The sequence below is a fragment of the Camelus bactrianus genome, chromosome 35 (genome assembly GCF_048773025.1).
Source record: "Camelus bactrianus isolate YW-2024 breed Bactrian camel chromosome 35, ASM4877302v1, whole genome shotgun sequence".
NCBI classification, from domain to species: domain Eukaryota; kingdom Metazoa; phylum Chordata; class Mammalia; order Artiodactyla; family Camelidae; genus Camelus; species Camelus bactrianus.
The window spans coordinates 8965654-8989925 of NC_133573.1; the positions used below are offsets into that span (position 1 = coordinate 8965654).

Here is a 24272-nt window from a genome sequence, read left to right on the forward strand (position 1 = left end):
CCAAGGGTGGAACCCTAGTAGCTTGCAGATGGTCCAGAATACTGTTTGCTGCCCTCCACGCCCCTAGGGGTAATGGAGAGTTTGGCTGGATAATACACAAAGCGGGGTGTTTGTGGGGAGGAAAACCCATTCCCAAACTCTCTTGTCTGTGCAGCCACCACTGATGGTGGACTGGTGATACTTCTGCTCATTTGACATTGTGCAGATGATGTCAACCATAAAGAATGCACGTGTTCCTGAGCCTGGGTTTCGGGGCATGTTGCTACAGAATAGGCAAATCAAGATATATCTTACTGAATGCAAATTAAGTTCTACAATACCTATATTTTGGAATTGTCCTTGAAATGACATATAAGGAGATATGTTATTTGAATGCATACTAATTCATGTAAAAATATTTACTGAGAGTCTGTTATGACAGGTGTGTTATTCTGTTTCAGTCACACACACATATATATCATTTTAATGTCAACAAGATATTTACAATAAAAGTGTGATAACTTGTTGCTTAATAAGACCCACAGCTGTACATAGTGTTGTCTCAGCCCACTAAGCACAACATAGACAACAAAAAAATAATTTAAAACAACACGCTGAAAAAAAACCAATTTTTAAATGACAGGCTGAATTAGACATTGGAAGAAAATGGGCACATTTGTGCTACCAAGAAAATGTCATTGGTTCTTGGTTGTCAGTTACATGAAGAGCAAACAAAAAACAGAAACATAGAACCCTCCACACAGCATTGTGTTCTAAACAGAGGATGTTTGATTGCACATTTAAACCAAGGAAACTGATGGGGAGAAAAGCAGGTAATGTGTTTGTGCCTACCAGCCAGTAGTGAGAGTGTTTTTCTAAGTCATCTGAAGTAGTCAGTGGATGCGGTGAATATTTGTGTCATCAAACTACATGTAGCAGGAAAGCATGGTAAGTAAATATATGAGTTATTGGAATGAGTGTATTTTTTATAAATTCTTGTCTCTAGGGGTGCACATAGATCGGTGGCTTATACCTTAGAGTGTGTCCTTCCCGCCTTCCCCTAGAGTCCAGTAACCCCTCCGACAACCGTCTTCTGGCACTTTCTGATCACTTGCAGTGGTGATGGGGCACCTCGTTCCATCTTGAACAACACCACTTGTTTGAAATTTCTCCCTTCTGATGAATTCAGACGTGCCTTCTGGATCTTTTGCTCACTGGTCCCATTTCTGTCCACCGGAGCAAAGTTCTCCCTTCCCGTTAAAGTATCAAACTTCATCATCAAATTAGCAGGTCCATGCACCCAGGCCTGCCCAGGACAGTCCAGTGTGCACCTGTTGTCTCCGCAGAATCAGTGACGGCCTCCTTTTCACTTGCAGAGATGTCTTGGCACGGACTGCAGATTACGGGGTCACCCTGTCCCTGGAGCTGTCGCTGCTTAGACTAGAATACAGGTTTTCCATCAACCCTGAGAAGACGTGGTTTCCAGAACTTTGCCGAATCTCGTTAACCTTCTCTGGCCTTGCTCCAGTTTCTTTCACTTTCTACCTAAAATACAGTGCCCAGAATTAAACACCGATTTCCAGAAACAGTATAACCCTAGCAGACTGTGGCAGACCTCAATCATTTCATTATTCACGTTGCTGTGCCTCTGGCCTGTGAACTAAGAATAGGACCCAAAATCATAAGCAGTATGACCTCCACTTTTAAATTTTGAGGCCGCCGTCTGAACCTCCTTGTCATCTAGAATTTGGCCAGCGCACTTTCTGTGCCTGGTTACAAATTGTTGCGGAGGAATACTGATCTCGAGAGCTTATATTTGCTATCTCTTGGTAGTCTTCCGACTGCTGGTATATTTTCTGAGGCACTGAACCTCAACACCTGCGGTTGGAACCCTCTTTCCGGATTCCCAAGATTTTCACGCCAGTTAGGAGGAAATTGATTTGAAAACAGTGTGCGGTAGATGCTTGCTGTTTCATCAGTGATGGAACATCCTCTGACCACTGGATGTACCGTGCTCCTGCTTCCTGCTGTCGTCAGCAGGGTCCTCCAGCTGTATTTCTCGCTGCTCTGTGCCTCCCCAGCACCCTGCCCCCCTGCTCTACTGCCCTGCTGGTGTTTCCAGAACATGCCACATTCTCTGCCATTCAGGTCTCCTCACGTCAGGTTGTCTCTGCCGTCTGTTGTGTTCTTCAGATATCACTTCCTCACCTGAGCACTCCCAGTCCTCCAGGATGAGGGAGGTCCCCCCATCTTCTGCCCCATTGCATCTTATACTCTCACCCCATTGTCACACGATTACACCGGAATCTCCCGTTAACTTGGGTATTTCTTCCACTGGGCATAGAGGCTCGTTAAGTATAGGAACAAAATCATGTTCATTATAAAGCTAGTAAGATGCCTGGCTGTGTACCATGAACGCACCACGGTGGGCACTACCAGCTGTGATCCCATAACCCCATTTCTCTTATTTCATCAGGGGAGGTCACTAGATGACTCTCTGGATCACTAGAGAGACGGATAGATCTCTTCTAGAGGAGAAATTACTGTCCAGGGACACAAACTTTTTAGTCATTTGCGTTTCAGTTTTGTTTCCTGTAGGATATTAGCAGTCTTCTCATTAATTTGTAATCATCTACTAATTAAATAGTTTTAGCTTTAACATATTAACCCCTCGTTATAGACATCATCATCCTCTCCCTAAATTGGCATTTGCTTTCTTTTTGCATGTGGTGATTTGCAGAGTAAAAAAAATTTTTAAAGAATTATTTTTAATGTAATGAAATCTGTACATTTTTCTCTTTTGGCTCATCCACTGCCTTTATGCATAGAAAGACCTGATGAATCTATTTTTAATATTTATGAACCACCACTGGAATTTATTTTGTGGAAAGAGGAGTTTATATCCTTAATAATTAGTCTTACCATTTCTCTTCTTGGTTGAGAAGATTGAAACTAAACAGGAACTGAGTAGTTCCACAGGACAGGTCATCTTTTAGCAAAAATCCATTGTCACCAATGAAAACATTGCCTTCCTTGCTCTGCTTTCTTGGAACATATCTTTATAGGCTGATTCATTGTCCTTAGACTTTCCTTGTTTTAAACCTCAGCTTCAGTTTTCCAACTCTGTCCCTATAAGTTTGTGACAGTTCCTCATGTAGGTATATAATATGTGTAATGTACCACACGCCTTTGACACATTGTATATATTATACTAGAATCTAGTCTCCTTTGGGAATTCTCCATGCAAATACTTCTGATTCTTTAAATGTCTCAATCTTCACTTTCTCATTCAATTTCATTGTCGTTAAGTTATTTTTGTTTTGTATCATGTTCGAAAGTTTCTGTCTCATACAGACAATACTCCTTTAGATCCGTAGAGTTAAACTTATCTTTTTTCTGGACTTTTAAAAACCATTTTGCTGGAGTCAGGTCCACATCAGTCCTCCTTTTCTGTAAAAATTCCATGTACAGTCATCAAAACAAGAGAAGAGGTAGCTACTTGCCTTTTCCTTTGGAAAAAGCATCTTCACTTCCCCCCAAAACTAACATCCTGAAACTAAAACTCCATGTACCCAACCACAGGCGTCATTTTCTTTCTTCTTTCATCACTTCCAGTAGAACACTGGGATGTCAGGTGGGTTAGAAGGTTTCTTGCCGCTTCTTTGCATGTTTTGTTTCTTCGGGGTTGATACTTTTTCAGCTACCCTTAGAGGGTGCCTGTGCTGTGAACAGTTATCAGTAAGAATAACACCCTGAATCTGCTGGGGAAAAGAGGTGAGGCTGTCTTGCCAGCAGGAGGTAAGAGTCTGTGCGTAGCCCAGTGGTTCTTGCTGTCCCAGCCAGCGTTGTCCCTCGTCCTGCACGTGATACTGGCATCCCTAACTGCATTCCCCAGCCAGCTCCCACTTTTCGTCTGTCAGTTCTCTGTCGATGTTAGCAGCTAGTGCAGGATGCGTGGCAGCCGCTGCTACTGGGGAAAGGGCTGGACCTGCAGGCGCTCTGTTTGGATGAAGAATCCTTTTCACCTATGACCAGGGCCCCGTGGACTCTGCTCTGTGAAGGCCTGGTACTTGCTTGGTACTGCGGACAGCCACCCAGATGATGCCTGCCCAGGACAGCATCCTCTCCCACCCTGCCACGGTAGTAGACGGCCTGATACGATATGAGTGGCAGGAAGCTGCAGCCTCACCAGGGCCATCCTGAGGGGGGTCAGGGGAGGGGCTGCAGTTGATCAAAATCGGACTTCACCCTGCAGGACAGGATGCGTTGTCTCACTGCTCTGACACTCCTGCTTGGAGGAACCTCACATTCCCTGACTATGAGAGGCAGCTTTTTTTTTTAAAATTGAATATAATGATTTACAATATTGTGTTTGTTTCTGGTGTACAGCAAAGTGATTCAGTTATACATACATATATTCCTTTTCATATTATTTTCCACTGTAGGTTATTATAAAATATTGAATGTAGTTCCCTGTGCTCTACAGTAGGTCCTTGTTGTTAATCTGTTTTATGTATAGTAATGTGTATCTGTTAATCCCAAACTCCTAATTTATTCCTCTCCCACCTTTCTCCTGTGGTAACCGTAAGTTTATTTTCTGTCTGTGAGTCTTTTTTCTGTTTTGTAAACAAGTTCATTTGTATCATATTTTTTTAGATTCCACATGTAAATGATATCTCATGATACTTGTCTTTGTCTGATTTTCTTCACTCAGTATGATAATCTCCAGGTCCATCCATGTTGCTGCAAATGGCATTATTTCGTTCTTTTTTATGGCTGAGTAGTATTTCAGTGTGTGTGTGTGTGTGTGTGTGTGTGTGTGTGTGTGTGTGTGTGTGTGTATCTCACATCTTTTTATCCAGTCATCTGTCAGTGGACATTAAGGTTGCTGCCATGTCTTGGCTGTTGTAAATAGTGCTGCTATGAACACTAGGGTGTGTGTATCTTTTAGAATTAGAGTTTCCTCCAGATATATGGGGATTGCTGGATCATATGGTAAGTCTATTTTTAGTTTTTTAAGGGACCTCCATACTGTTTTCCGTAGTGGCTGCACCAAACTGCATTCCCACCAGCAGTGTAGGAGGCTCCCTTTTCTCCACAGCCTCTCCAGCGTTTGCTATTTGTAGACTTTTGAATGACGGCCATTCTGACCGGTGTGAGGTGGTTCCTCACTGTGGTCTTGATTTGCGTTTGTCTGACGATCAGCGATGTTGGGCGTCTTCCCGTGTGCCTGTTGGCCCTCTGTATGCCCTGACAGGAGGCCTCTGAAGCTGTTATTGAGCCTGCTGTGTGCCAAGCAGAGTTCCACACTCTGTGTGCTTTACCTTGGTTATTCCTCACGGCAACCCCACGAGGTCGGCACCGGGTGGTCCCCACTCATAAACTGGGAGTGAGGCACGAGTGGTGACATGCTTGTGGAGGGTCACACCCGGCCAGCCCTTGGTGAGGCCGGTGTAGACACGAACCTGGACAGTCAGCCCCAGAGCTCTCCTCCCGTCCTCCGGAGGCCACAGCTCAGGGGTCTGGGGAGGGCGGCAGGGAAGGTAGTGCCACACGGGGATGGGAAGAGCCCCCCATGGAGAGAAGAAGGTGTGACCATTAGCAATGCCAAGTCTGGAAGAATGAGTGAAAGTCAGGGCCATTTTTCCCTCCAGCCAGTGACCTGTGAGAAGCAATGTGGCGCTTCCTTTGGTCACCACTGTGCCCCCAGGCCTGGAGCAGGCATGCAGGGATGGCCCTTCAGGACACGAGTGAAGAGAAGGCGTTTCCAGGTGAAAGAGACAGCGTGGGCCCGGCCCGGAGGCCAGGGAGAGGGTGACCCTCAGAAGAACAGAACTTGGAGCCCCAGGACTGCAGGTGCAGGGCCGGGGAAGGAGAGCATTTGGAAGAGCTGGCTCTGACGAGGGGAAGCCAGGTCTCAGAGGGCTCGTCGTGCAGCAGGCGGGTGCGGGTCTCTCACACGTGGCAGCAGGAGTGCGTAGCGACCGAGCGATGTGTCCCAGCGATGTCAGCAGCCTCCTCCCCGGCCTGTAACCCCAGCCTTCCGTCCAGCTCTGCTCACGGTTCTGCCCCCCGCACCTCCCCACTGGCTGCTTCCAGCCGGCCTCCACCCACGCTGCACGGGGCTGCCTCTCTGACTGAAACTCCCAGTTCCCCCTCGTTTATGAGAAAGTTCTGTTCCCTTCCCGTGCCCCTCTCCAAGTAACAACAACAACAGCATAATAATACACTGTCGAGGAGGATGGAGTCTCCACGGATTTCAGAGACTTCGGTTGTTCTGGCTGCAGAACCAAAGCTGCTTGTGACCGTAGGGCTGGGGAGAAAGCAACAGCTTGTACATGGATGTGCTCTGAATGAGATGAAGACGTGTTCATACGTGTATCTTGGGTGGAATAGCGGATTGAAATCTGGCTAACATACTTGAAATGCTGGTAAAGACGATCCTGTCTTTGGAAGATACTCAAGCAGCAGCAGAAGCCAAGCGCGAGCATCAGTGTACTGTCCTTTCAGCTGGCTAGAATGTAATCCAGGAGCTGCAGCCTCCCCCGCACGTACGTTAACTTCCGTCCACTGGACTGCTGTGGGTTCCCCGCTCCCTGGTCACCTAGGTGGTGTCCGTGGTGCATAACTGGAGCCCATGTGTGTGGCTCTCCTGGTGTCTGTTTCCTCCTGACCATTTAGTCGGAGGACTAGCTCTCAGATGGCGGAGAGACTGTCACACTCTGGCCCTGGGCTGAAATGCACCCCTTGGTCCTTGGCCTTCTGTATCTGAGACGCACCTGTCCGACCTCCACGCCGGTAGCTTGTCCTCAGATTTCAGTGTCTTGCTGGAAGGTGAAGAGTACCCTCCTTCCCGGCACCCCACCGCGGGGCTCTGGGTGGGAGTTCCTTTCCGCTGGGGTCGCACGAGCCCATCCATGGAGCTGCCTGGCTGTCCTCCCCTGTCACCTGTCTGGGTCCTAAAGTCTTCTGAGCTTTAGGCTCAGAAACTGATTATTAGTGTTTTCTGATGCTCTGCCCTGCAGTCCTGTCTGGAAAGGACTGAAATGATGGTCCAGTAGAACTCGTGGCTCGATCACTCGGCGGTGGTCTGCAGGGCAGCAGAGCTGGGACTAAAACTGTCCGCCCAACACGGCAGCCCTCTGGTGTCCCCAAGCCCTTCGGGCGCCCCCACTTCTCTTCCTGTGTCACCAGGGAAAAGCCAGTTTCCTTTTGCTGAAGGCAGAGAGACCTGGGGCAGCAGCCACCCTGTGGTTCACTTTCCAGAGATCCTCCAGGGAAGCACGGGCCCCGCTCGTGACCTCATCAAATGCACACCTGCAGCGGGTCGAGCTTTGAAGGAGGCAGGGCTGTTTCAGTTCTTGCATTACACTGCATCGCCGTGTGACTTTGTTTCTCATAGAGCCTCGCATTTAATCACTTTCATCTGGATGTTGTAAGTTTCAACCAGATTCAGCAGCCAGGAACCTCAAAGACACACCTGTGTGTCCTTCTTGCAAACCCAGGAGACTCGTAGGAAAAACAGAGGTGAAATAGTTTGCCAGGGGTCATGGAGCAAAATCGGGACAGGGCCATTCTCTCTGAATCCGATTTCTGGTGTCTAGTACCTGGTATCTCCTTTCCTTCCATTAGCATCTTTATTCTAATGTGATGTCACTTAAAGAGCTAAACTTGGGATAAATCAGATGAGGGGAAAATTGTAATAAAAATGGATAATATACCTTGAGCTTTTTTTAAAGGTTATAGGCAGAGGCCCACCATGCCCTGTTACTATATCATAATATAATAGTGCACTATAGTAACTGTGATTGTATCTGCTATTTCCATGGTACAGATAACGTGTGGGCAGTGGATGGACAGATTTTGGGGGGTTCTTTTTTTTAAAAAATTTTTACTGCAGTATAGTTGATTAACAACGTTAGTTTCAGATGTACAGCAAAGTGATTCAGTTATACATATACATACGTATATATTTTATTTTCAGATTCTTTTCCATTATATGTTCTTACAAGAAATTGAATATAGTTCCCTGTGCTATACAAAAGGTCCTTGTTTTTTTAAACATTTTTATTGAGTTATAGTCATTTTACAATGCTGTGTCAAATTCCAGTGCAGAGCACAATTTTTCAGTTATACATGAACATACATATTCATTGTCACATTTTTTTCGCTGTGAGCTACCATAAGATCTTGTATATATTTCCCTGAGTATGTCTTGTCGTTTATCTATTTTGTATATAGTAATGTGTGGGTAAATATTTTTAGCAGCTTTTAATTTGCCCAAAATCCTCTCTACCTGTGTTTCTATTTACCACGGGGTTGACTTTTTTGAGGCTGCTATGAATGTGTCGTATTGATTTGTCTTCTGGATGTGACAGCTTCATGATTATTGAGATTCTGTGATCCTGGCTTTCTGGTACTTGGATGAGTCCTTGGGTCTTCATCTGTCTGCAGAGGAAACTGAAGTGGAGAGAAGGATATGACACACTGAGGTGACCCAGGGAGCAGAAGCTCCAACAGTGAGCTGTCCTGGGAACTTGCAGTCATGCCTCTGGAATTTCCTTCTGAGCCACAAAACAGCCTGGGTCAGAGGGCAGATTGTGAGGTGCTGCTGTCATACGTCCAGTATCTTTGCGATGTTCCATGGCCCCATGGACCATGCTCAGAGGATGTGCTGTGAGTCTTATGTCTCTGGGTTTGGGCCTTGGCTTGGATGCTTCAGAAATCTGAACTTTCTCTTTGATGAAGAAATTTTAAAGGATAGGATTTCAGGTGGTTTGGGGAAGTATTGATCGTTTCCCTAAGCAAAGCATGTTTTAGAAATGTTAATTCTTTGTTTTGTGCCATTCCAATGAGTCTTTCATATTTTTTTAACTTTTTATTTTGTTGAAATAAAGTCAGTTTACAATGTTGTGTCAATTTCTCATGTACAGCACAATGCCTCAGTCATACATGAATTTACACATATTTATTTTCATATTCTTTTTCACCGTAAGCTACTATAAGATATCAAATATTGTTACCTGTGCTATACAGTATAAACTTGTTTATCTATTTTATACCAGTCAGTATCTGCAAATCTTGAACTCCCTATTTATCCCTTCCCACCCTCTTCCCCCCTGGTAACCATAAGTTTGTTTTCTATGTCTGTGAGTCTGTTTCTGTTTTATAAATAAGCTCATTTGTCTTTTTGTGTGTGTGTGTTGTTTTAGATTCCACATATGAGTGATATCATATGGTATTTTTCTTTCTCTTTCTGGCTTACTTCACTTAGAATGACAGACTCCAGGTTGCTGCAAATGGCATTCTTTTTATGGCTGAGTAGTATTCCATTGTATAAGTATACCGCAGCCTCTTTATCCAATCATCACTGCAGCACAGTTTACAATAGCCAAGACATGGAAACAGCCTAAATGTCCATCGACAGAAGTCTTTCATGTTTCCTATTTTCTTGTCTCAAAATAGGTATTGTCTCTAAAATGAGTATGAATCACAACCTGGTGGCTCCCTATGCACAGAGCCACCAACAAGTAGGCATGTGGCCGCTGTGAGCAGCCCTGGCCCCCTGCCCACCTCCACCCCCACCCTAGCCCCCAGTGTCCAGTGATAACAGTTTCAGTACAAGTGAGTCTCAGGAAATATCATGGTAACATGTATTAATTGAATATTTTTTAGTTTTTATGTTTAAAAACCATGTGTTTTCTAAGCCCAGCACCTGCTACCCCACAGTCATTTGCACAGCTGCATTAGCTTTGTCTGAAAATGTTATAAGCAAAAAAAAAGAAAATGTTATAAGCAGTGGAACTAGGGTTATTTCTTCAGAGTACTTCCTCCGAAGTATGGTGTGTATATTCGATTGGATGCAAAGTATTTGACAAGGGGCAAGAAAAAGGGTAGAGAGGACATCTACGAAGTGGCTCTGAGAGGGAGGGGTGACATGTAGAGAAAAAAGGTGATAATAAGAAGGATATTGAAGTGGGATTTACTGAGTTTTGAATTTAAAGGGAAAATATGCTTAGAAAACATGTTTTTTCATGCTAAACTTCATACCCAGTACCTCTCCATGGAAAGCACTTCAAAATTGCTGTTTGGAGGAGTTTGTCATTGCCCATTAGTTAGTTATTTGTTTCTCAGTAATGCCCTGAAGAGGGGGCTCCCTCCGCCAGCAGGTATTGATCAGGCTCTGGGTGGATGGAGGAGACCCTCAGACACAGGTATTTATAATTCCCTGTTTTCAGAGGCTGCCCTCCACTCTCAGTCACCGTTGGCTTCCTGTGAATTCCTCCTGCAGGGAGAGAAGGTGTCAGACCTTCAATCTTGAGATCTCTAACGTATGTGCTAATCATAATTCTCATTTGTAAGTTAATTAGTTTGATTTGACACATTAAAAACATAGGCAGTCTGAAGTGAACTTGCTGAGAAGGAAATTTCTTGGCTTCATTTCCTAAGGCTGACCTCAAAAATCATTATTCATTTTCCTAGCTAAAGTTTCTTTTTTACCTTTTTTTAACTGAAAAAGAAAGAAGATGCTTTCTATGCCTGTGAGTCTCTTTCTGTTTTGTAAATAGATTTGTGTCATTTTTTTAGATTCCACATGTAAGTGAAAATCAAAAAATAAAAATAAAAGGAAAAAAAGAAAGAAGATATGAAGGAGTATTTGGGTGGGTGGGTGACCACCCATAAGCACAATTGTCTTGGCTGCCTTGTAATACACGTTTCATATTCTGCTACGTTCACTTAAGCTCCTATCACAATGCATTTCCATGTTTATGCATAGTTTTCATGATTCAGTGTGTGTCTTAACAGCAAAGTTGGATAAGTGAGGTGGACACCTCACTTTCAAAATAACACTTTTTTTTCCACATAGCCTTTGGAATCACAGTGCACTTGGCAGGCGTCCGCTTGGTATAGAATTGTATTGTAACAAGATGGTTTACGGTCGGAGTGGTAGCCAGCTGACTTCTACAAGAAGCCTTGTTCTCCAGAAGGATTTCCTTTGAGGGTGATGCCAGCCCTCAGTTATGCCCGAGCAGCTGAAAATGAAAACAAGGAAAGCAGTATGACTTGACAATTGTTAGTATTCAAGAGAAAATTTCACTCTGCTCAGGCAGCCAGACAGAGCTACAGATGTTCAGCTACTTTTGCTCCGAACTCACCCAGGAAGACAGACCTTTTCTGAACTGGCAATGAGAACAGGACACTCCGATCTTACATCCAGATAGAGCAACAAATAGGTCTCCTTTTGGAGGGAAAACAAAAAAAAAACCCAAAACAAAACAAAAAAACCCCACAGTCGTGCTGTCAAAAGAAAGTTGTGCTTTCAGAATCATGATGATTCAAAGTTGAATTTCTGTCCAGGCTCACTCTCTGTGCTGACTTTTCTCAGGGACAGTTTGCCTCCCGAAAAGGAGGCGGCTTATAAATTTCCTGTTAGAATAGGGAGTGTGCATCTCGGCTTCCAGGGACTTAGTGAGAGTTTGTTGAAGAGAAGAATGAAGTTGGAAAATCCATGGGTAGATCTTAACATCCGGCTGTGTAGCTACTTCTTAAGTTGCTGCGCCGATAAGGTGAGAGTAATGTGATAGGCATTGTATGTTTCAGATGAAAAGGAGAATCTGAGGGGGAACCTTCAGGGATGGGTTTGAACTCAGTGTCTTGTCACACTTTGCATGCTTGGAAACATTCTGAGAAAGTGATACACTTCTTTTTTATGACTGTGATTAGAACTTTATTCGATACAGGAAATGTCTTTTGGAGATGAATTTTCCTTGGGGTTTTTTTCTTTGACAACTTGCTAGAATGTGAATAAGCAGCTCATGAGCGTGTTTATACCCTTAACCTTTTACAGTGAAGTTCAGAACTCTGTGTTTTAAATATGCAAAGGACAAGCAGTGTTTCTTTCTTAAAATTCCTTAAAATTGTCCCCACCCTGCAGAGAATTTTCTCAAACTTTAATAAAACATTTTTAAAGGAATTTCAAGATAATATGCCAGATGGTTGTACACTCTCCTCCCTAAAACTCCCTCTCTGTTGACCTTGAGTTCTTCCTAGTAAGAACTGAATTGCTGAATGTCTAGAATTTTATCCAAAGTGCCTGTGCTGTTGGTATCAACTGTCCTGTCGAAACATGAACATTTTTGGTGCACTTTTTTGATACAGGAATCATTTATATGTTCTGATTTGGCAGCCTATATTTTAGTATAATTTGAAATTGTGGTAGCTTTGATTGAACTTAGTTGGGGGAGTAATTGAAATGAAGCTGACAGATTTTTTTTTTTCCTAGCAAAGTGTTTTCTTTACTTTGTAAAAGTTTTTGTTTTTTTTTTTACTGAGACATTGTTGACTTATAACATGATATTACTTTCAGGTATACAACATAATGATTCGATATTTATATATACTGTGACGGCCACCACGATAAGTCTAGTTAACATCTGTCCTCATGTATAAGTTGCAAACATTTTTTTCTTGTGATGAGAACTTTTAATGCGAATCATAGACCCTGATCTTGTTCAGCTTCAAAAGTATATATATATCGTTGTTTTACTCAGAGCCCTAAAGAATGGTGATGTTTCCAAACTTGACTGAAAGAACTTAATTTCAAACCTGTTGTTCGCCTCCAACTTTTATAACTATCTGCTTGGTATTCTCAAATGTCTTTAAAAAAAAAGTCTTAGCAACTCTCAAATGTGCAATACAGTATATTAGCTGTAGTCACCCTGCTGGACGATACATCCCCACGTCTTGCTTATTTTAGCTGGAAGCTTGTCCCTTTTGACCACTTCAGGTAATTTGCCCACCCTCTCCTCCTCTCCCCACTCCCCTGTCTCTAACAACCACCAGTGTGTTCTCTGAGTCTATAAGCTCATGGTTTTAATTTTTTATTTTTATTTTTTTAGGTTCTGCGTTTAAGTGAGATCATATGGTATTTGTTGTTTCTTCTCTGACTTGTTTCACTTAAGCAGAAGGCCCTCAAGGTCCACCCATGTTGCCACACATAGCAATACCTCCTCTTTGTATAGCCGGAGAGTATTATTATGAATAATTAAGAATAATAACATGACTTGATGGAAGCATGAATGGTGATATGACTTGGGTGGCTCCCTTGGAGGAAGGAAAAGAGTCTCTCGTGAGAGTACATGACAGCTTTGCACATGCCGATGGTCAGAGAATGAGCCCTGTGGGATGCGGAGCGGGGAGGCCACCTTCCCCATGTTACCTGGAGAAAGCGGAGAAGGGACCCCAGTGACCGTGCAGTGAGGCGGGGCCAGAATCCACCCTTGTGCATCCCTCCTTTTGATCCGCACAAAGGGGCTGGCAGCTGGGAAAAAGAAGGTGGCTTCAGTGGGGGCTGTGGTCATATAAAAACCCAAAGACCAGAAGGCATCTCTGGTTTTCCTGGCCTAGACGGCAGTGTTGGACTGTCGTGTATCCACTTGTAAAAACCATTTGCTACATTTTCAGGAATTTTGTGCACCAGTTATAAACCATAGCCATTATTAACATTCAGTTATACAAACTTATGATTAAATAAATTATATTAAAAACCAAGGTAACAAATACTATAGTAACTAACTAAATAAATCCATCACCTCCTCGTCATTTTACTGTCCTTTGCGCTCGTGTGTATTGTATCTGTCTGTTGGAGACACTTCAGTGTGGGCCTGACAGTAGCTTGAAGGCAGACCTGGTGAAGGATGCTCAGAGTGCAACAAGACACTTCTTGGTTAGAGTTGTGGCCAGCGGACGTCCACCAGAAGGTGCACTCTTAAGAGGATTTCCTTTGAGGCTGATGCCAGGGCTCTCGCAAATGCTCCCAATGAAGGCTTTTTCCTTCTAGAAAGCCTGTTAAACACTCACCAACATCTCCGCTGGGCCTGCCCACTCATTTTTGTATCTGAGGTTGGGGTGCAGAGATGAGCAGAGGCTTGTTCGAAGTCTTGCAGCCAATAGCCAGCGGGGCTAAGTCTGGACTTGGGTCTCCCAGTGCCTGCCAAGATGCTCTTCGGGTTACATCACACAGATGTGTTAGTGGTGAAAGGCACAAGGGTCAGGGGTCAAGTCCAGCTGTAAGCACTTATCTCCAGGGCCCCTGTGATATGAGTGAAAGTTCTGGAGGGACTAGGGTCATAAACAAGGAGGGGGAGGATTAACACGGAAACCAAATGGAGTTGCCACCTGGGTGGTCGTCTGCTCCCTGTGGTCAATTAGAGGGACGAGGTGCGAGATGGCAGAGACCAGGTACTGAACTCTGTCCCCAGTGCGTGGTGATAAAATTCGTGGATGGAAGAATGACTGAAGAATGCAGAACACGTATCACCACCTGGTATTATGTTATATACGGATTTGGTAATCTACTTGACATCTCCCCCTAAGAATATAAGCTGCATGAGGGCAGGGACCTGTCTTCTGTGCCACTGTGCACCCAGCGCCCAGAATAGCACCTGGCACCTAGCAAGTGCTCAATAAATGTTTCTGAATGAATGAACAAACCAATCCTGCTGCTTCTTGGCGTTAATTAGCTCCAACTCCCAGGGGAGGTTTTGCCCAGAGGCAGGTGCCTGGTGACATCATATTTTCCCAGCCTAGGGGACCCTCTAACCATCTGCCAGGCTGCTAGACTCTCAGTGACCATCTTTTGTCTTTCTTCTTAGATGACGGAGGGCCGTCGATGTCAAGTCCATCTTCTTGATGACAGGAAGCTGGAACTCCTAGTACAGGTAAATGACCTTCGGCCAACTTTCAAAGTTTCTTCTGCGACTGATGTGGTTCAGACTTTGATTCAGCTGAAGGGTGGGTGAGAATATAAACTATTTTAAAGTCCATGGCTGTTAAAATCTACGAGAGAGGCCTGGGACACACGGTGGTGTTTGTATGTGTGTGAGAGCGCTATTTTCGTTTGTACTGTTTCTTTGTGCACCCTGCCTAAGGTATTCAAGGCCAGATGTATATCTAACCTATTGTTACAAATCTCTCGAAAAGGAAATTCCACAAGTGCCATTGGCTAAGCTTTCTGCCTGGAAGGAGTAACTATAATAGAACCTAATAACTCTTTCTACAACTAAGACTGATTTCGTTAGTCGTCTTTGTTTCTCAGAGGGGACAGAACAGTTCATTATTTTCAAGTTGAATCTTCATGGGTGTGCAGAAGTAAAAGCAATCTCTTGGCTCTGTCTTCCCTCTAAGGGCTGAGTTACCCCCGGCCCCCTCCCACAGTTCATCACTGATGTCACTGTTGACTGTCTGGGTGTCAGCTGACACACAGGAAATCCATCCCTTTATCCCCAAACTAAGAACATATCAGTGGCAGAGAAGTCAGAGCAGTAATGAGAAGCATAGACCCTGGTCTTGTTCAGCCTCAAAAAAAAAAAAAAAAAAAATACATCAGTGTTTTACTCAGAGCCCTAAAGAACAGTGAAATTTCCAAACTTGTTTGAAAGAACTTAATTCCGTATCTGTTGTTCACCTCCAGCTTTTATAACTCTATTTGCTTGATATTCTCCAATGTCCATCATATTCGTAGGGCAGTGCTTCTTATTTACCATCCGTCATATTTTACCCTGAGAAGCTGCAGCCCATGTGAGGTGGGAAGCCCCATAAAAAAGACCAGCAGGACCCCCAGGCAGGGCCACTGCTCTCCTGCCGGCACCATCCGGTTCCCTGGCCCAGAGGCTCTGTCTCACTTTTTGCCTCTGAAACAGCTAACTTCTAGGAAAGTGGGCTCACTCCTGATTGGTCCATTTCCCTCTTTCCTGGTTGGTTATTTCTCTTCCTCCTGATTGATCCATTTCTGCAAAGCCTGTTCCTAATTAGTCAACTTTTGTTATACTTTATTTGCATATGATGTTGCAAAGTGTAAACTAGCAGCCTATAAAAGCCTGTGTGAACCTACAGCCGGGGTCCAGAGCTTGGAGTGTTAACTCCTCTGGGCCCGCTGGCGTAGTAAACCTGCGTTCTCCAACTCCCCGAGTGCTGCTTGGTCTCTTGCCAGGATCCAGGTTGCCATCACAACTGAGCTGTAACACCGAGCTGTAACACTGAGCTGTAACACATTTTTTCTGCAACACATGAGCAGACTGAAATGATGTCTGCGTGCTCATTCACACGGGGAAACGATACTTCAGTGGGGGAGGTTCCGCATAGACACGCAGATCCGTGTTCCCTTGTACGTGCTGCTGCTTGGATTTGAAACTGTTCAGATTGCTAACACAAAGAGCTAATGCTTTTAGTAAGATTTCAATCATAAAGGTATTATAAATGCAGTGTGGGAAAGAGAGAAACCGAACTATGGGAGAAAGCCCATCACCACGACATCCTGGTTCAATTCTTCTCATTTTGGCACACTTCCTTCCAGCATTTTTCTTATTTGTGTTTCTTACATGGTTGTAATCATAACATGTGACTAATTCTCTGTGTTTTTTTTTTTCACTTAACATTGTCTTTCACTAGCGTTTTCCATGTTACCATAAATTGTCATCTTTATTCATAGCTGTATAAATTCCAGAAATGGATATACCATTAGTAGCAAATCATTTACCCATTTGGGTCCATTTAAGGTTTCTTTAAACATTTTCCACTATTTCCGAGGAAATGCTGTGATCAGTTTATCCACATGAGTAGGGTTCTTCCGCATGTTGGATTATGTCCTTGTTGGACTAGATTCCAGGACCCACAATCTTACTGAGAGCTGAAATTTTGGCTTGGATTTGGAGGGTGGGGACAGGATGGTCAGGTGAGCTAGAGGTCGTTAGTTAGCCGCATCACCAACTAACGAAGCATTTGGAGCAATTTTTAAATTGTTGAGAATCAGCTTGGGGAGTGTGGAAGTGAGTGGTCTGGTGTGTTGAAGATGCTTTTTTTTAAAAATTTCAACTCTTAGAGTCTTAGAAGGCAGCCACCCTCTTGGACAGGAAATGAGACCTCCAGGGGCAGGCAGATGACAGTCTGCTTGCCAGCCTGCCCTGGGAAACTGTGACTGGGGGCATCTGAAGTGGACTTGAGTCACAGAGAAGATATTTAATTACGAATGTGCAGCAGTTCGGGGAAGGTCATTCTCAGCCCTTCCTGATCAAGAAGATGTAGAATTAGACGAAACAAGAGAAGTCCGTCCTCTTTCCATTCCTTTTTAGAACATGCTTCCAATGTCTTTCCTTCTTCCTAGAACACGCCTTCCCGTGCCCTCGCCTCTGGCCCTGGCTGGTTCACAGTAAACCTTCAGTTCTGAGGTAGAAGATACTTTTGCCCCCGAGGCTTTCCCTGACCCCTCTGCCCCTCCTGAGTCTGGGTCTTAGTGTTACCGAACCACACTTGGGTCCGCTGGCCCGCACGCAGCAAAGCTGATCTGATACTGGGTTGTGGTGAAGGAAAATGCGGCGTTCATTGTAGGCACCAAGCAAGGAGTCCAGGCCACTACTGCTCAAAAGGCCCAAATTCCCTGATGGCTTTTGGGAAACGGTTTTTAAAGACAGGGTGAGGGAGAGGGTCACGGGGTGTATGATCAGCTGACGGATGTTCTTCTGTTTGGTTGGTGGTGAGGTCATTGGAATCAACATCATTAACCCTCTGGTTCCGTCCAGTGGGTCTGGGGTCTATGTGCTTGTAGTCAGTGTGCAGTTAACTCCTTCCATCTGGTGGGGGTTCCAGGGTCTGCAAAACAGCTCCAAGGATATGGTTCAGAATCCTACCTGTAGCCTGCAGAGGAACTAAAGGCCTTGGACTTCGTTTCATGGATCAACTGTCATTATTTTGTCTTGCTTGACTCTTTTCCTTCACTTCTGCATTTCTCACTTCTCTAATTAAATTTATTCTTCAAAACTCGAGGAAGGCCTAGGAGGCTAAAGTTTTTATACAAACAAGAAGCGGATGGAGGACATGGTAGGGTCTGTCCTGGGAAGTCCCCATAGGGTCCTGCTCGGTTACATTAGCTGTCCCCTCCACCCCCTGAGGTTTCCCTCTTACTGTCACGACTCGTCACAACTCACTGCCATTGCTGTTTACTGGAGCCGCCAGCAGTGTAAGGGCTGGTCTGTGTCATGATCAATCACTCTGTACCCCCAGCACCCAGCCCGGAGCCTGGCAAACATGTCACTGAACACATCCTTGTTGAAAGAAAAAATGGGCAAACCCAAGAAGCCGTGGTATTACCTCCCTGAAGGACCTCTTAATATACATAATAAATATGTATAAATTATACATATATAAGAATGTGTATATATATTCTTTTCATTGCAGCTCATTGTAAGAAATTGAATACAGTTCCCTGGGCTCTACAGTAGGTCCTTGTTGTTTATCTGTTTTATTCGTAGTAATGTGTATCTGTTAATCCCAAACTCCTAATCTGTCCTTCCCCACTTCCCCTGTCCTGGTAACCACAGTTTGTTATTATCACCAATAATAAGTGTATTTAGTGCTGACAGTTTTGCTGTTGTTGTTGAGAACAATTCCAGAATATTTGTAATAAGACTGACCAAGTGACGCTTTTTCCAGTCTTTTGATCTGGGCCTGCAGAGCTGGAGGGGTGAACGTTTCCCACGTTTGCCTCACAAGGGTTGTAAGGTGGAGAGGCAGGCTCAGAGGAAATGTTTATCTCCCAGAGACGCAAACGGGGCTACACACAGGGGTGACTGAGTGAAGGGCGTTAGCAAGCAGCGACAGAGGAGGGAGGCCCGGTGTTTCAGCCACTAGCTCTTAGGGTGAGAGGCTCACCCAGGTACCCCTCAGACCTGTAGAACAGGACAGCGTCCAACAGCACGAGTGGTAGGAGGCTGAGGTGATTAGGAATCAGCAACTGACCAGAACTGTTTCCCACCGGAAGGATGCTGGCAACCAGACGGCCACAGAGATTGCTTCCTGCAGGGTGTAGACCTGGCCACTGTGACGGTAACTTTCCCTTCTGTGGGTTACAGAATCCCAACGTTGAGTGTTTATTGTAAAGCTCTTGGGATTACCGAGTGGACCCTGGCCGAGCGGACTCTGTGCATCCTAATTCCTGATGGCTTTGAGTAAACCCCACATTACCCATGGCCAGTGGGGCAGCAAAGTTCAGGAGTGCACATATTCAGATTTAATATTCAAAAGGCTCATTCCTGAATCCACCAGGCAGTTCCCAGACATCCATGATATCACCATGCGATGCTGCCCTCAGTCCTTAACTGCCACTTAAGGATGCTGGAACGGTGCTGTGAGCATTCTGGTATCAAGTCAAGCCTTGGCCATCAGTGTGTGGAGTTTGTCCAACCAGATCATCCTTCCATCCAACCTGGAGACAATGTCATTTGCTCTGTTGCCCCCAGATGTTTCAACTAATTAAAAATGTTCTCCAAAAAGCCTGCATCAGAATGAGAGAGGCCACCATCATATTTGTCTCTCAATCAGCCTCTTCTTGATGCTTCTATAACCAGATGGGAGGGTGCCACGAAAGTTTTATATTAAACTGAACTTCTCAAGTCTGGTCTTCATGTGGTTATTCTTTTAAAATGCCTTTCTTCCCTTTTTTTTCTGATCTGAAGGCCTATTTAAGGGAGCGTTTTGTAAGCAAAGGAAGAAAAGTGAGCTTTAGTAAGAGTCATTTAAATAAGACCAAGAATTTCCTGACAGCGAGGTTCAAGAGGTGGGGTCCTGGAAGCCGTTAATGGAAGATTCCGGGCTCTTTCCCTTGGGCTTCTTAAAAATAGAATAGATTTTCACTAGATTGGAATGGCCGAGGTGTGGACCTTCCTTATTAGGGCCTCCTGGGGCTTCCGATACATGATATCCTGTCGTCCAGGAAGACAGGCCAGTGTGAGAAAAACAGACGTGCAAGAAAAAACTTCTGCTCCTAGCAGTGCCTCGTTTGAAGGCCTTTCCCCAGCACTTTAGCTGAGGGGGTATTATGCTCTGTTGGCAGGATTTCTTCCCTTTGACGATAGAGCAGATCCAAGTTCTCTCCTTGCCTGACTCTGCCACAGCGGGGCTGCCTGGCGATGCGGGGCACATTGTTGGATTACGGCGTCTCTCCCCTCAGCCCCATCTCTTAGTGGCATCACATGTGTAACCATCAGCCTCTGTTAAGACAGAGGGACAAAGTGTCCTGTGAGTCAGAGAAACAGAGGAAACTTCAACTGGGCAGTGTTTATCAGAAGAATTAAAGGTAGCAGCTGGAATATTGTACATCACACAAAACCAGTGGGACAGAAACGTCAGGAAGGATTTAAAGCCACCCTGTGGAGGAGAGTTGGAGCCCTTGAAATGTGGCCAGTCCAAATTGAGATGGGATGTAAGTGTAAAATCTGCACCAGATTTTGAAGTCTTCGAGTTTTTTTTAAAAAATAAAATGTCTTATTAATGATTTTTATATTGATGATTCCATGTTGAGATGGGTGTGTGAGGTTAAAGAAAATACATAATTAAAATTAATCTCACCTATTTCTTGTAACTGATTTAAGGTGGCTACTAAAAAAGGTAAAATTTCATATTGGGCTCACATGACATTTCTGTTAGACAGCTGTCTCTGATGGATAGAGTAGATCGTTTGAGCAAGAGGAAGAATTATGAACCTAAGAGACTTGGTTAAGGACACCCAGATTCCCTGTTGGATGTCCTCCACAGTGATGACCACATTTTGCAGTTCTTTACAGAGTTTCTCTGCAACATATCTTATTGAATCTTCACGTTAACTATGTAGATGCTAACTCAGATGAAGAAACAGAAATTCAGAAAGGTTGATTACCTTGCTCAAGGTCACCAAGGAGTGTATACAGCTGGAACATGGATCTTCTGACATCATAGCCTGTTCTCTCTCACTGCACCATAAGAAGTGTATACAATAAAAAACCCGAGACGCCATCTAGTTGGTTTGTAACTTGGCTGCCATGTTGGCCCCACACCAGCTTCGTAAATGACATGTGGAGAACTGAAGATGGCTTTTACCCAGGTGTTTTTGTTTCTTTGGACTGAGTTGCCAACCTGTCTAGTGAAGGTTTACCTGTGTGACCCATGATGACGAAGGGTTTCCACATCATGTCTAAGCCTGAGGGTATCAGGTGTGGAAGAAACTTACACCGCAGCAGATTAAGTAATTTCTGCCTTCTCACCTCTTTTCTCTGTCCGACCAAGATGCCTGTGATACTCTCTTAAAGGTTAAGTAAGTTACTATGGTCTCTAAATAAAGGAACATGGAAGGCAGAGTAAATATCCTTTCCTATAATGGGCTAAAAAAAAACCAACCACCACCACTTGTATATGACTTCTTAGAAATCTGGAACTCTGCTAGTGCTGCAGAGAGTAAATGACCGGGCCTGAGTTCTCTGCATGTGGACACACACACACACACACACACACACTCACACACTCACCCTCCCCCACCCCATCCCCAGCTACTTCGGCGGTTTATCATGTTCTGTAAAAATAGAAAGGATGGTTCTCTACCAAGTAAGCCAGGAATCCCCCCAAGACACACATTGCCAAGAAGGAAATAAGCAGAGTTGATCTCAGCTCTTCTTGACCGAGGGTGGTCTGCTCCGCCTGCCGGCCCGGCTGCTGTCGTGTGAGCCAGGTCTGCCGTCTGCTCCTGTCTGGTCTGAAGTCACCAGGAGGTGCAGGCTCAGCCTGGGCTAGGCAGCCGTGTGCAGACGCTGTGAGCAGACCGAGGGCTGTGGTGTCATGGACCTTCTGTCCAGGACCTCCCAGGCCGCCAGGCCACCTCATGAAACAAGAGCCAAAGGGGGGGTCCAGCAAGGCTGCTTCAGGCTGACCCCAGATGAGCCAGACAGATGTCCTTCCAGCCCCTGGGGGTGGCTGATAGTATTTAACCTCTTAAAGGCACATGGTGAAGCAAAGAGATGTTCAGGTATAGATTAGAGACCGAGAACATTATGTTCACCCTACACTGAGTTCATTTAGTGGCTTGGAGGAATAAGAAACTGTGACAAAAGCGCACCCGGGTGCCGCCAGCCGCTCACAGTTTCCCCTTTGGCGAGAGGAGGGAGGGACCTGTTCTTCCTCCCTTCTCCATCGAAGGCTTTATGGAAAAGTTGGGGAGCTCTGTTCTGCTTGACAACAAAAGAGAATCCTAGTCTCCCAGTGGGGCTGTAACAGAGGGAGGAGTGTCAGGAGACAGCAGACTGATGCAGTCATCCAAGGGGCCCCACCCCCACCCCAGCATACACTCGCACGCAGCTCCAGGAGCAGCCAGCTCAGCTGGGCCCAGGGCAGGGAGCGGAGACCATCTCCCAGGCGCCTGCGGGCCATGTTCTGGTTGCCTAGCAACATCCCCTCCTTCCCCCATCCCCCCTTCCCCCATCCCCCCTCCCCCCTTCCCCCATCCCCCCTCCCACCCCTCCCCCTCCTTCATCCCCACTCCTCCATTTCTTCCTTTTTTTTTAATTTTTTTTTAATTGAAGTACCCCCGACTTACAATGCTGTATTAGTTTCAGGTGTGCGGCAAAGTGACTCAGTTAGACATGTACATACGTGTACACGTATATATTCTTTCTCAGATTCTTTCCCACTACAGGTTCCCACCCCTCCACTTCTGTGCCCCATTTGCACTTGTTGCTAATTTTAACAGGTCTTTAAAGGTACTGCTTGGAACCATTTGAAATTTCCAACATTTGGCCAACTTTGTCCGACTGAAAGGACAGTTTCACAGGGTTCAAACTGAGTGAACGTGTGGAGGGAGAGAAAGGAAATTCCAGGAGAGGAAGATAGTGACTCTCCTTCCATCCCAGGAACGGCCCTCTGGAAAGTGGGTCTTGTGTCACTGCTAAGTTATTGGTTTCTTTGATCCACTTACAAAATCATTGGCACAAACCTGTAAGGTAGCCCAAAGCATGTTTGCAGAAAGGAGCCTCGGGAGACGGCTGTGGACGGTGGGCTGCTATGTGAGCATCTCTGCTCGGGAGGGATGAGGACGGTGAGAGGTAAAAATGAGCTGAACACGCGATGCAGTTCAGCAAAATGTGAGTAATTGTGTTGATCCGGGAGACACACTAAAACGCAAGCGCATGCGCACCTCCCCTCCCCGAAGAGTATGGAAATGGAGAGAGAGCCGGCCATCTGGAAAGGATGGCGCCACAGGGATCTGGGAGTTAACAAATCTGGGTGTTTTTTGTTTTTTACTCATAACTCACAGATTGATTTTTGGCATGTTGCTCAATTCGAATACTTGCTCATTTGGTAAATCTCGTATTATTCGGCTTTCACTGTGCTACGCAGCGCTCAGGGCGCCTCCCTTCGGGGCGGGAGATCATGTCTAAGGTGAGAAATGGTGACTCGGGCCCTCCGGCTCTTCACACACCCAGGGGTGGGTGTTCTTCCTTCTAAAACGGGTTGCACGTTCTCACGACTTGCTCTCCGGTGGCTGGGACGGCCCCCCCTTTCTCTGTGCAGTTATGTCAGTGGCACCCCATCCTCCCTGATAAGGAGGGGGTGCAGGAAGGTTTGGAGGCAGAGCTGCTCACTCTGGCAGTCTCTGCTGCAGCTTGTCCCACCAGGTCCAAAGATAGGGGGAGGAGAGGGAGGGAGGAATGGAGCCCCTGCCACACGGCGTGGTCCCAGGTCAGAGGTGGTGGAGGAGGGAACCAGATCTGAGAAATCTCAGCTGCGCTGTGTTTTCCCCTGACTCCTCCACCCTTGTGACCCCTCCTCATAGCCCTCGAATCTCTCTGCTTTCCAGTTTCCTCTCTTGCCCAATAAAGAGCTAACGATTTAGCTGTCAGAGCAACATGGAAGATTTCCAAAGCCCCAGTGCTGTACCTCAGCCACCTGCGAGGTGCAGGCAGACCTCAGAGAGATTGATGGTTTGGTTCCAGACCATGGCAATACAGCAAGGCGCACAACTTTTTTTGGTTTCCTAGTGCACCATTTGTTTTATTATTTTAGATTCCGTATATAAGTGAAAACATACAGTGTTTGTCTTTCTCTGTTTGACTTATTTCACTAAGCATAATACTCTCCAGGTCCATCTGTATTGTTGTAAATGGCAACATTTTCATTCTTTTTTTTTTTTTTTACAGCTGAGTAATGTTCCATTGTGCCTGCGTGTGTGTATGTGTGTGCGCGTGCGCACACGCACACATGCGTATATCATGACTTCTTTATCCATTCATCTGCTGATGGCCACCTAAGTTGCTTCCATTACTTTGGCAATTATAAATAATGCTGCTCTGAACATTGGGGTGCATGTATCTTTTCAAATTAGTGTTTTCATTTCTTCAGATATATACCCAGGGGTAGAGCTGCTGGATCATATAGTAATTCTATTTTCAGCTTTTTGAGGAATCTCCATATGGTTTCCCATAGGGATCGCACCAATT

At 45.2% G+C, this 24272-nt stretch overlaps 1 protein-coding gene across 13 annotated transcripts in view; it reads left to right on the forward strand.

The window, feature by feature from the left end:
- Nucleotides 1-24272, forward strand: part of FRMD4A (FERM domain containing 4A) — a 576901-nt gene that overhangs the window by 380554 nt on the left and 172075 nt on the right. For 12 of the 13 annotated variants that reach the window (XM_074358292.1, XM_074358293.1, XM_074358298.1 and 9 more), the window contains one exon: nt 14634-14699. In XM_074358292.1, coding sequence (XP_074214393.1) covers nt 14634-14699 — 66 coding nt within the window. Of the gene's footprint in view, nt 1-11395; nt 11547-14633; nt 14700-24272 lie in introns of those variants that run through there. The other variant, XM_074358295.1, reaches the window with a different exon arrangement.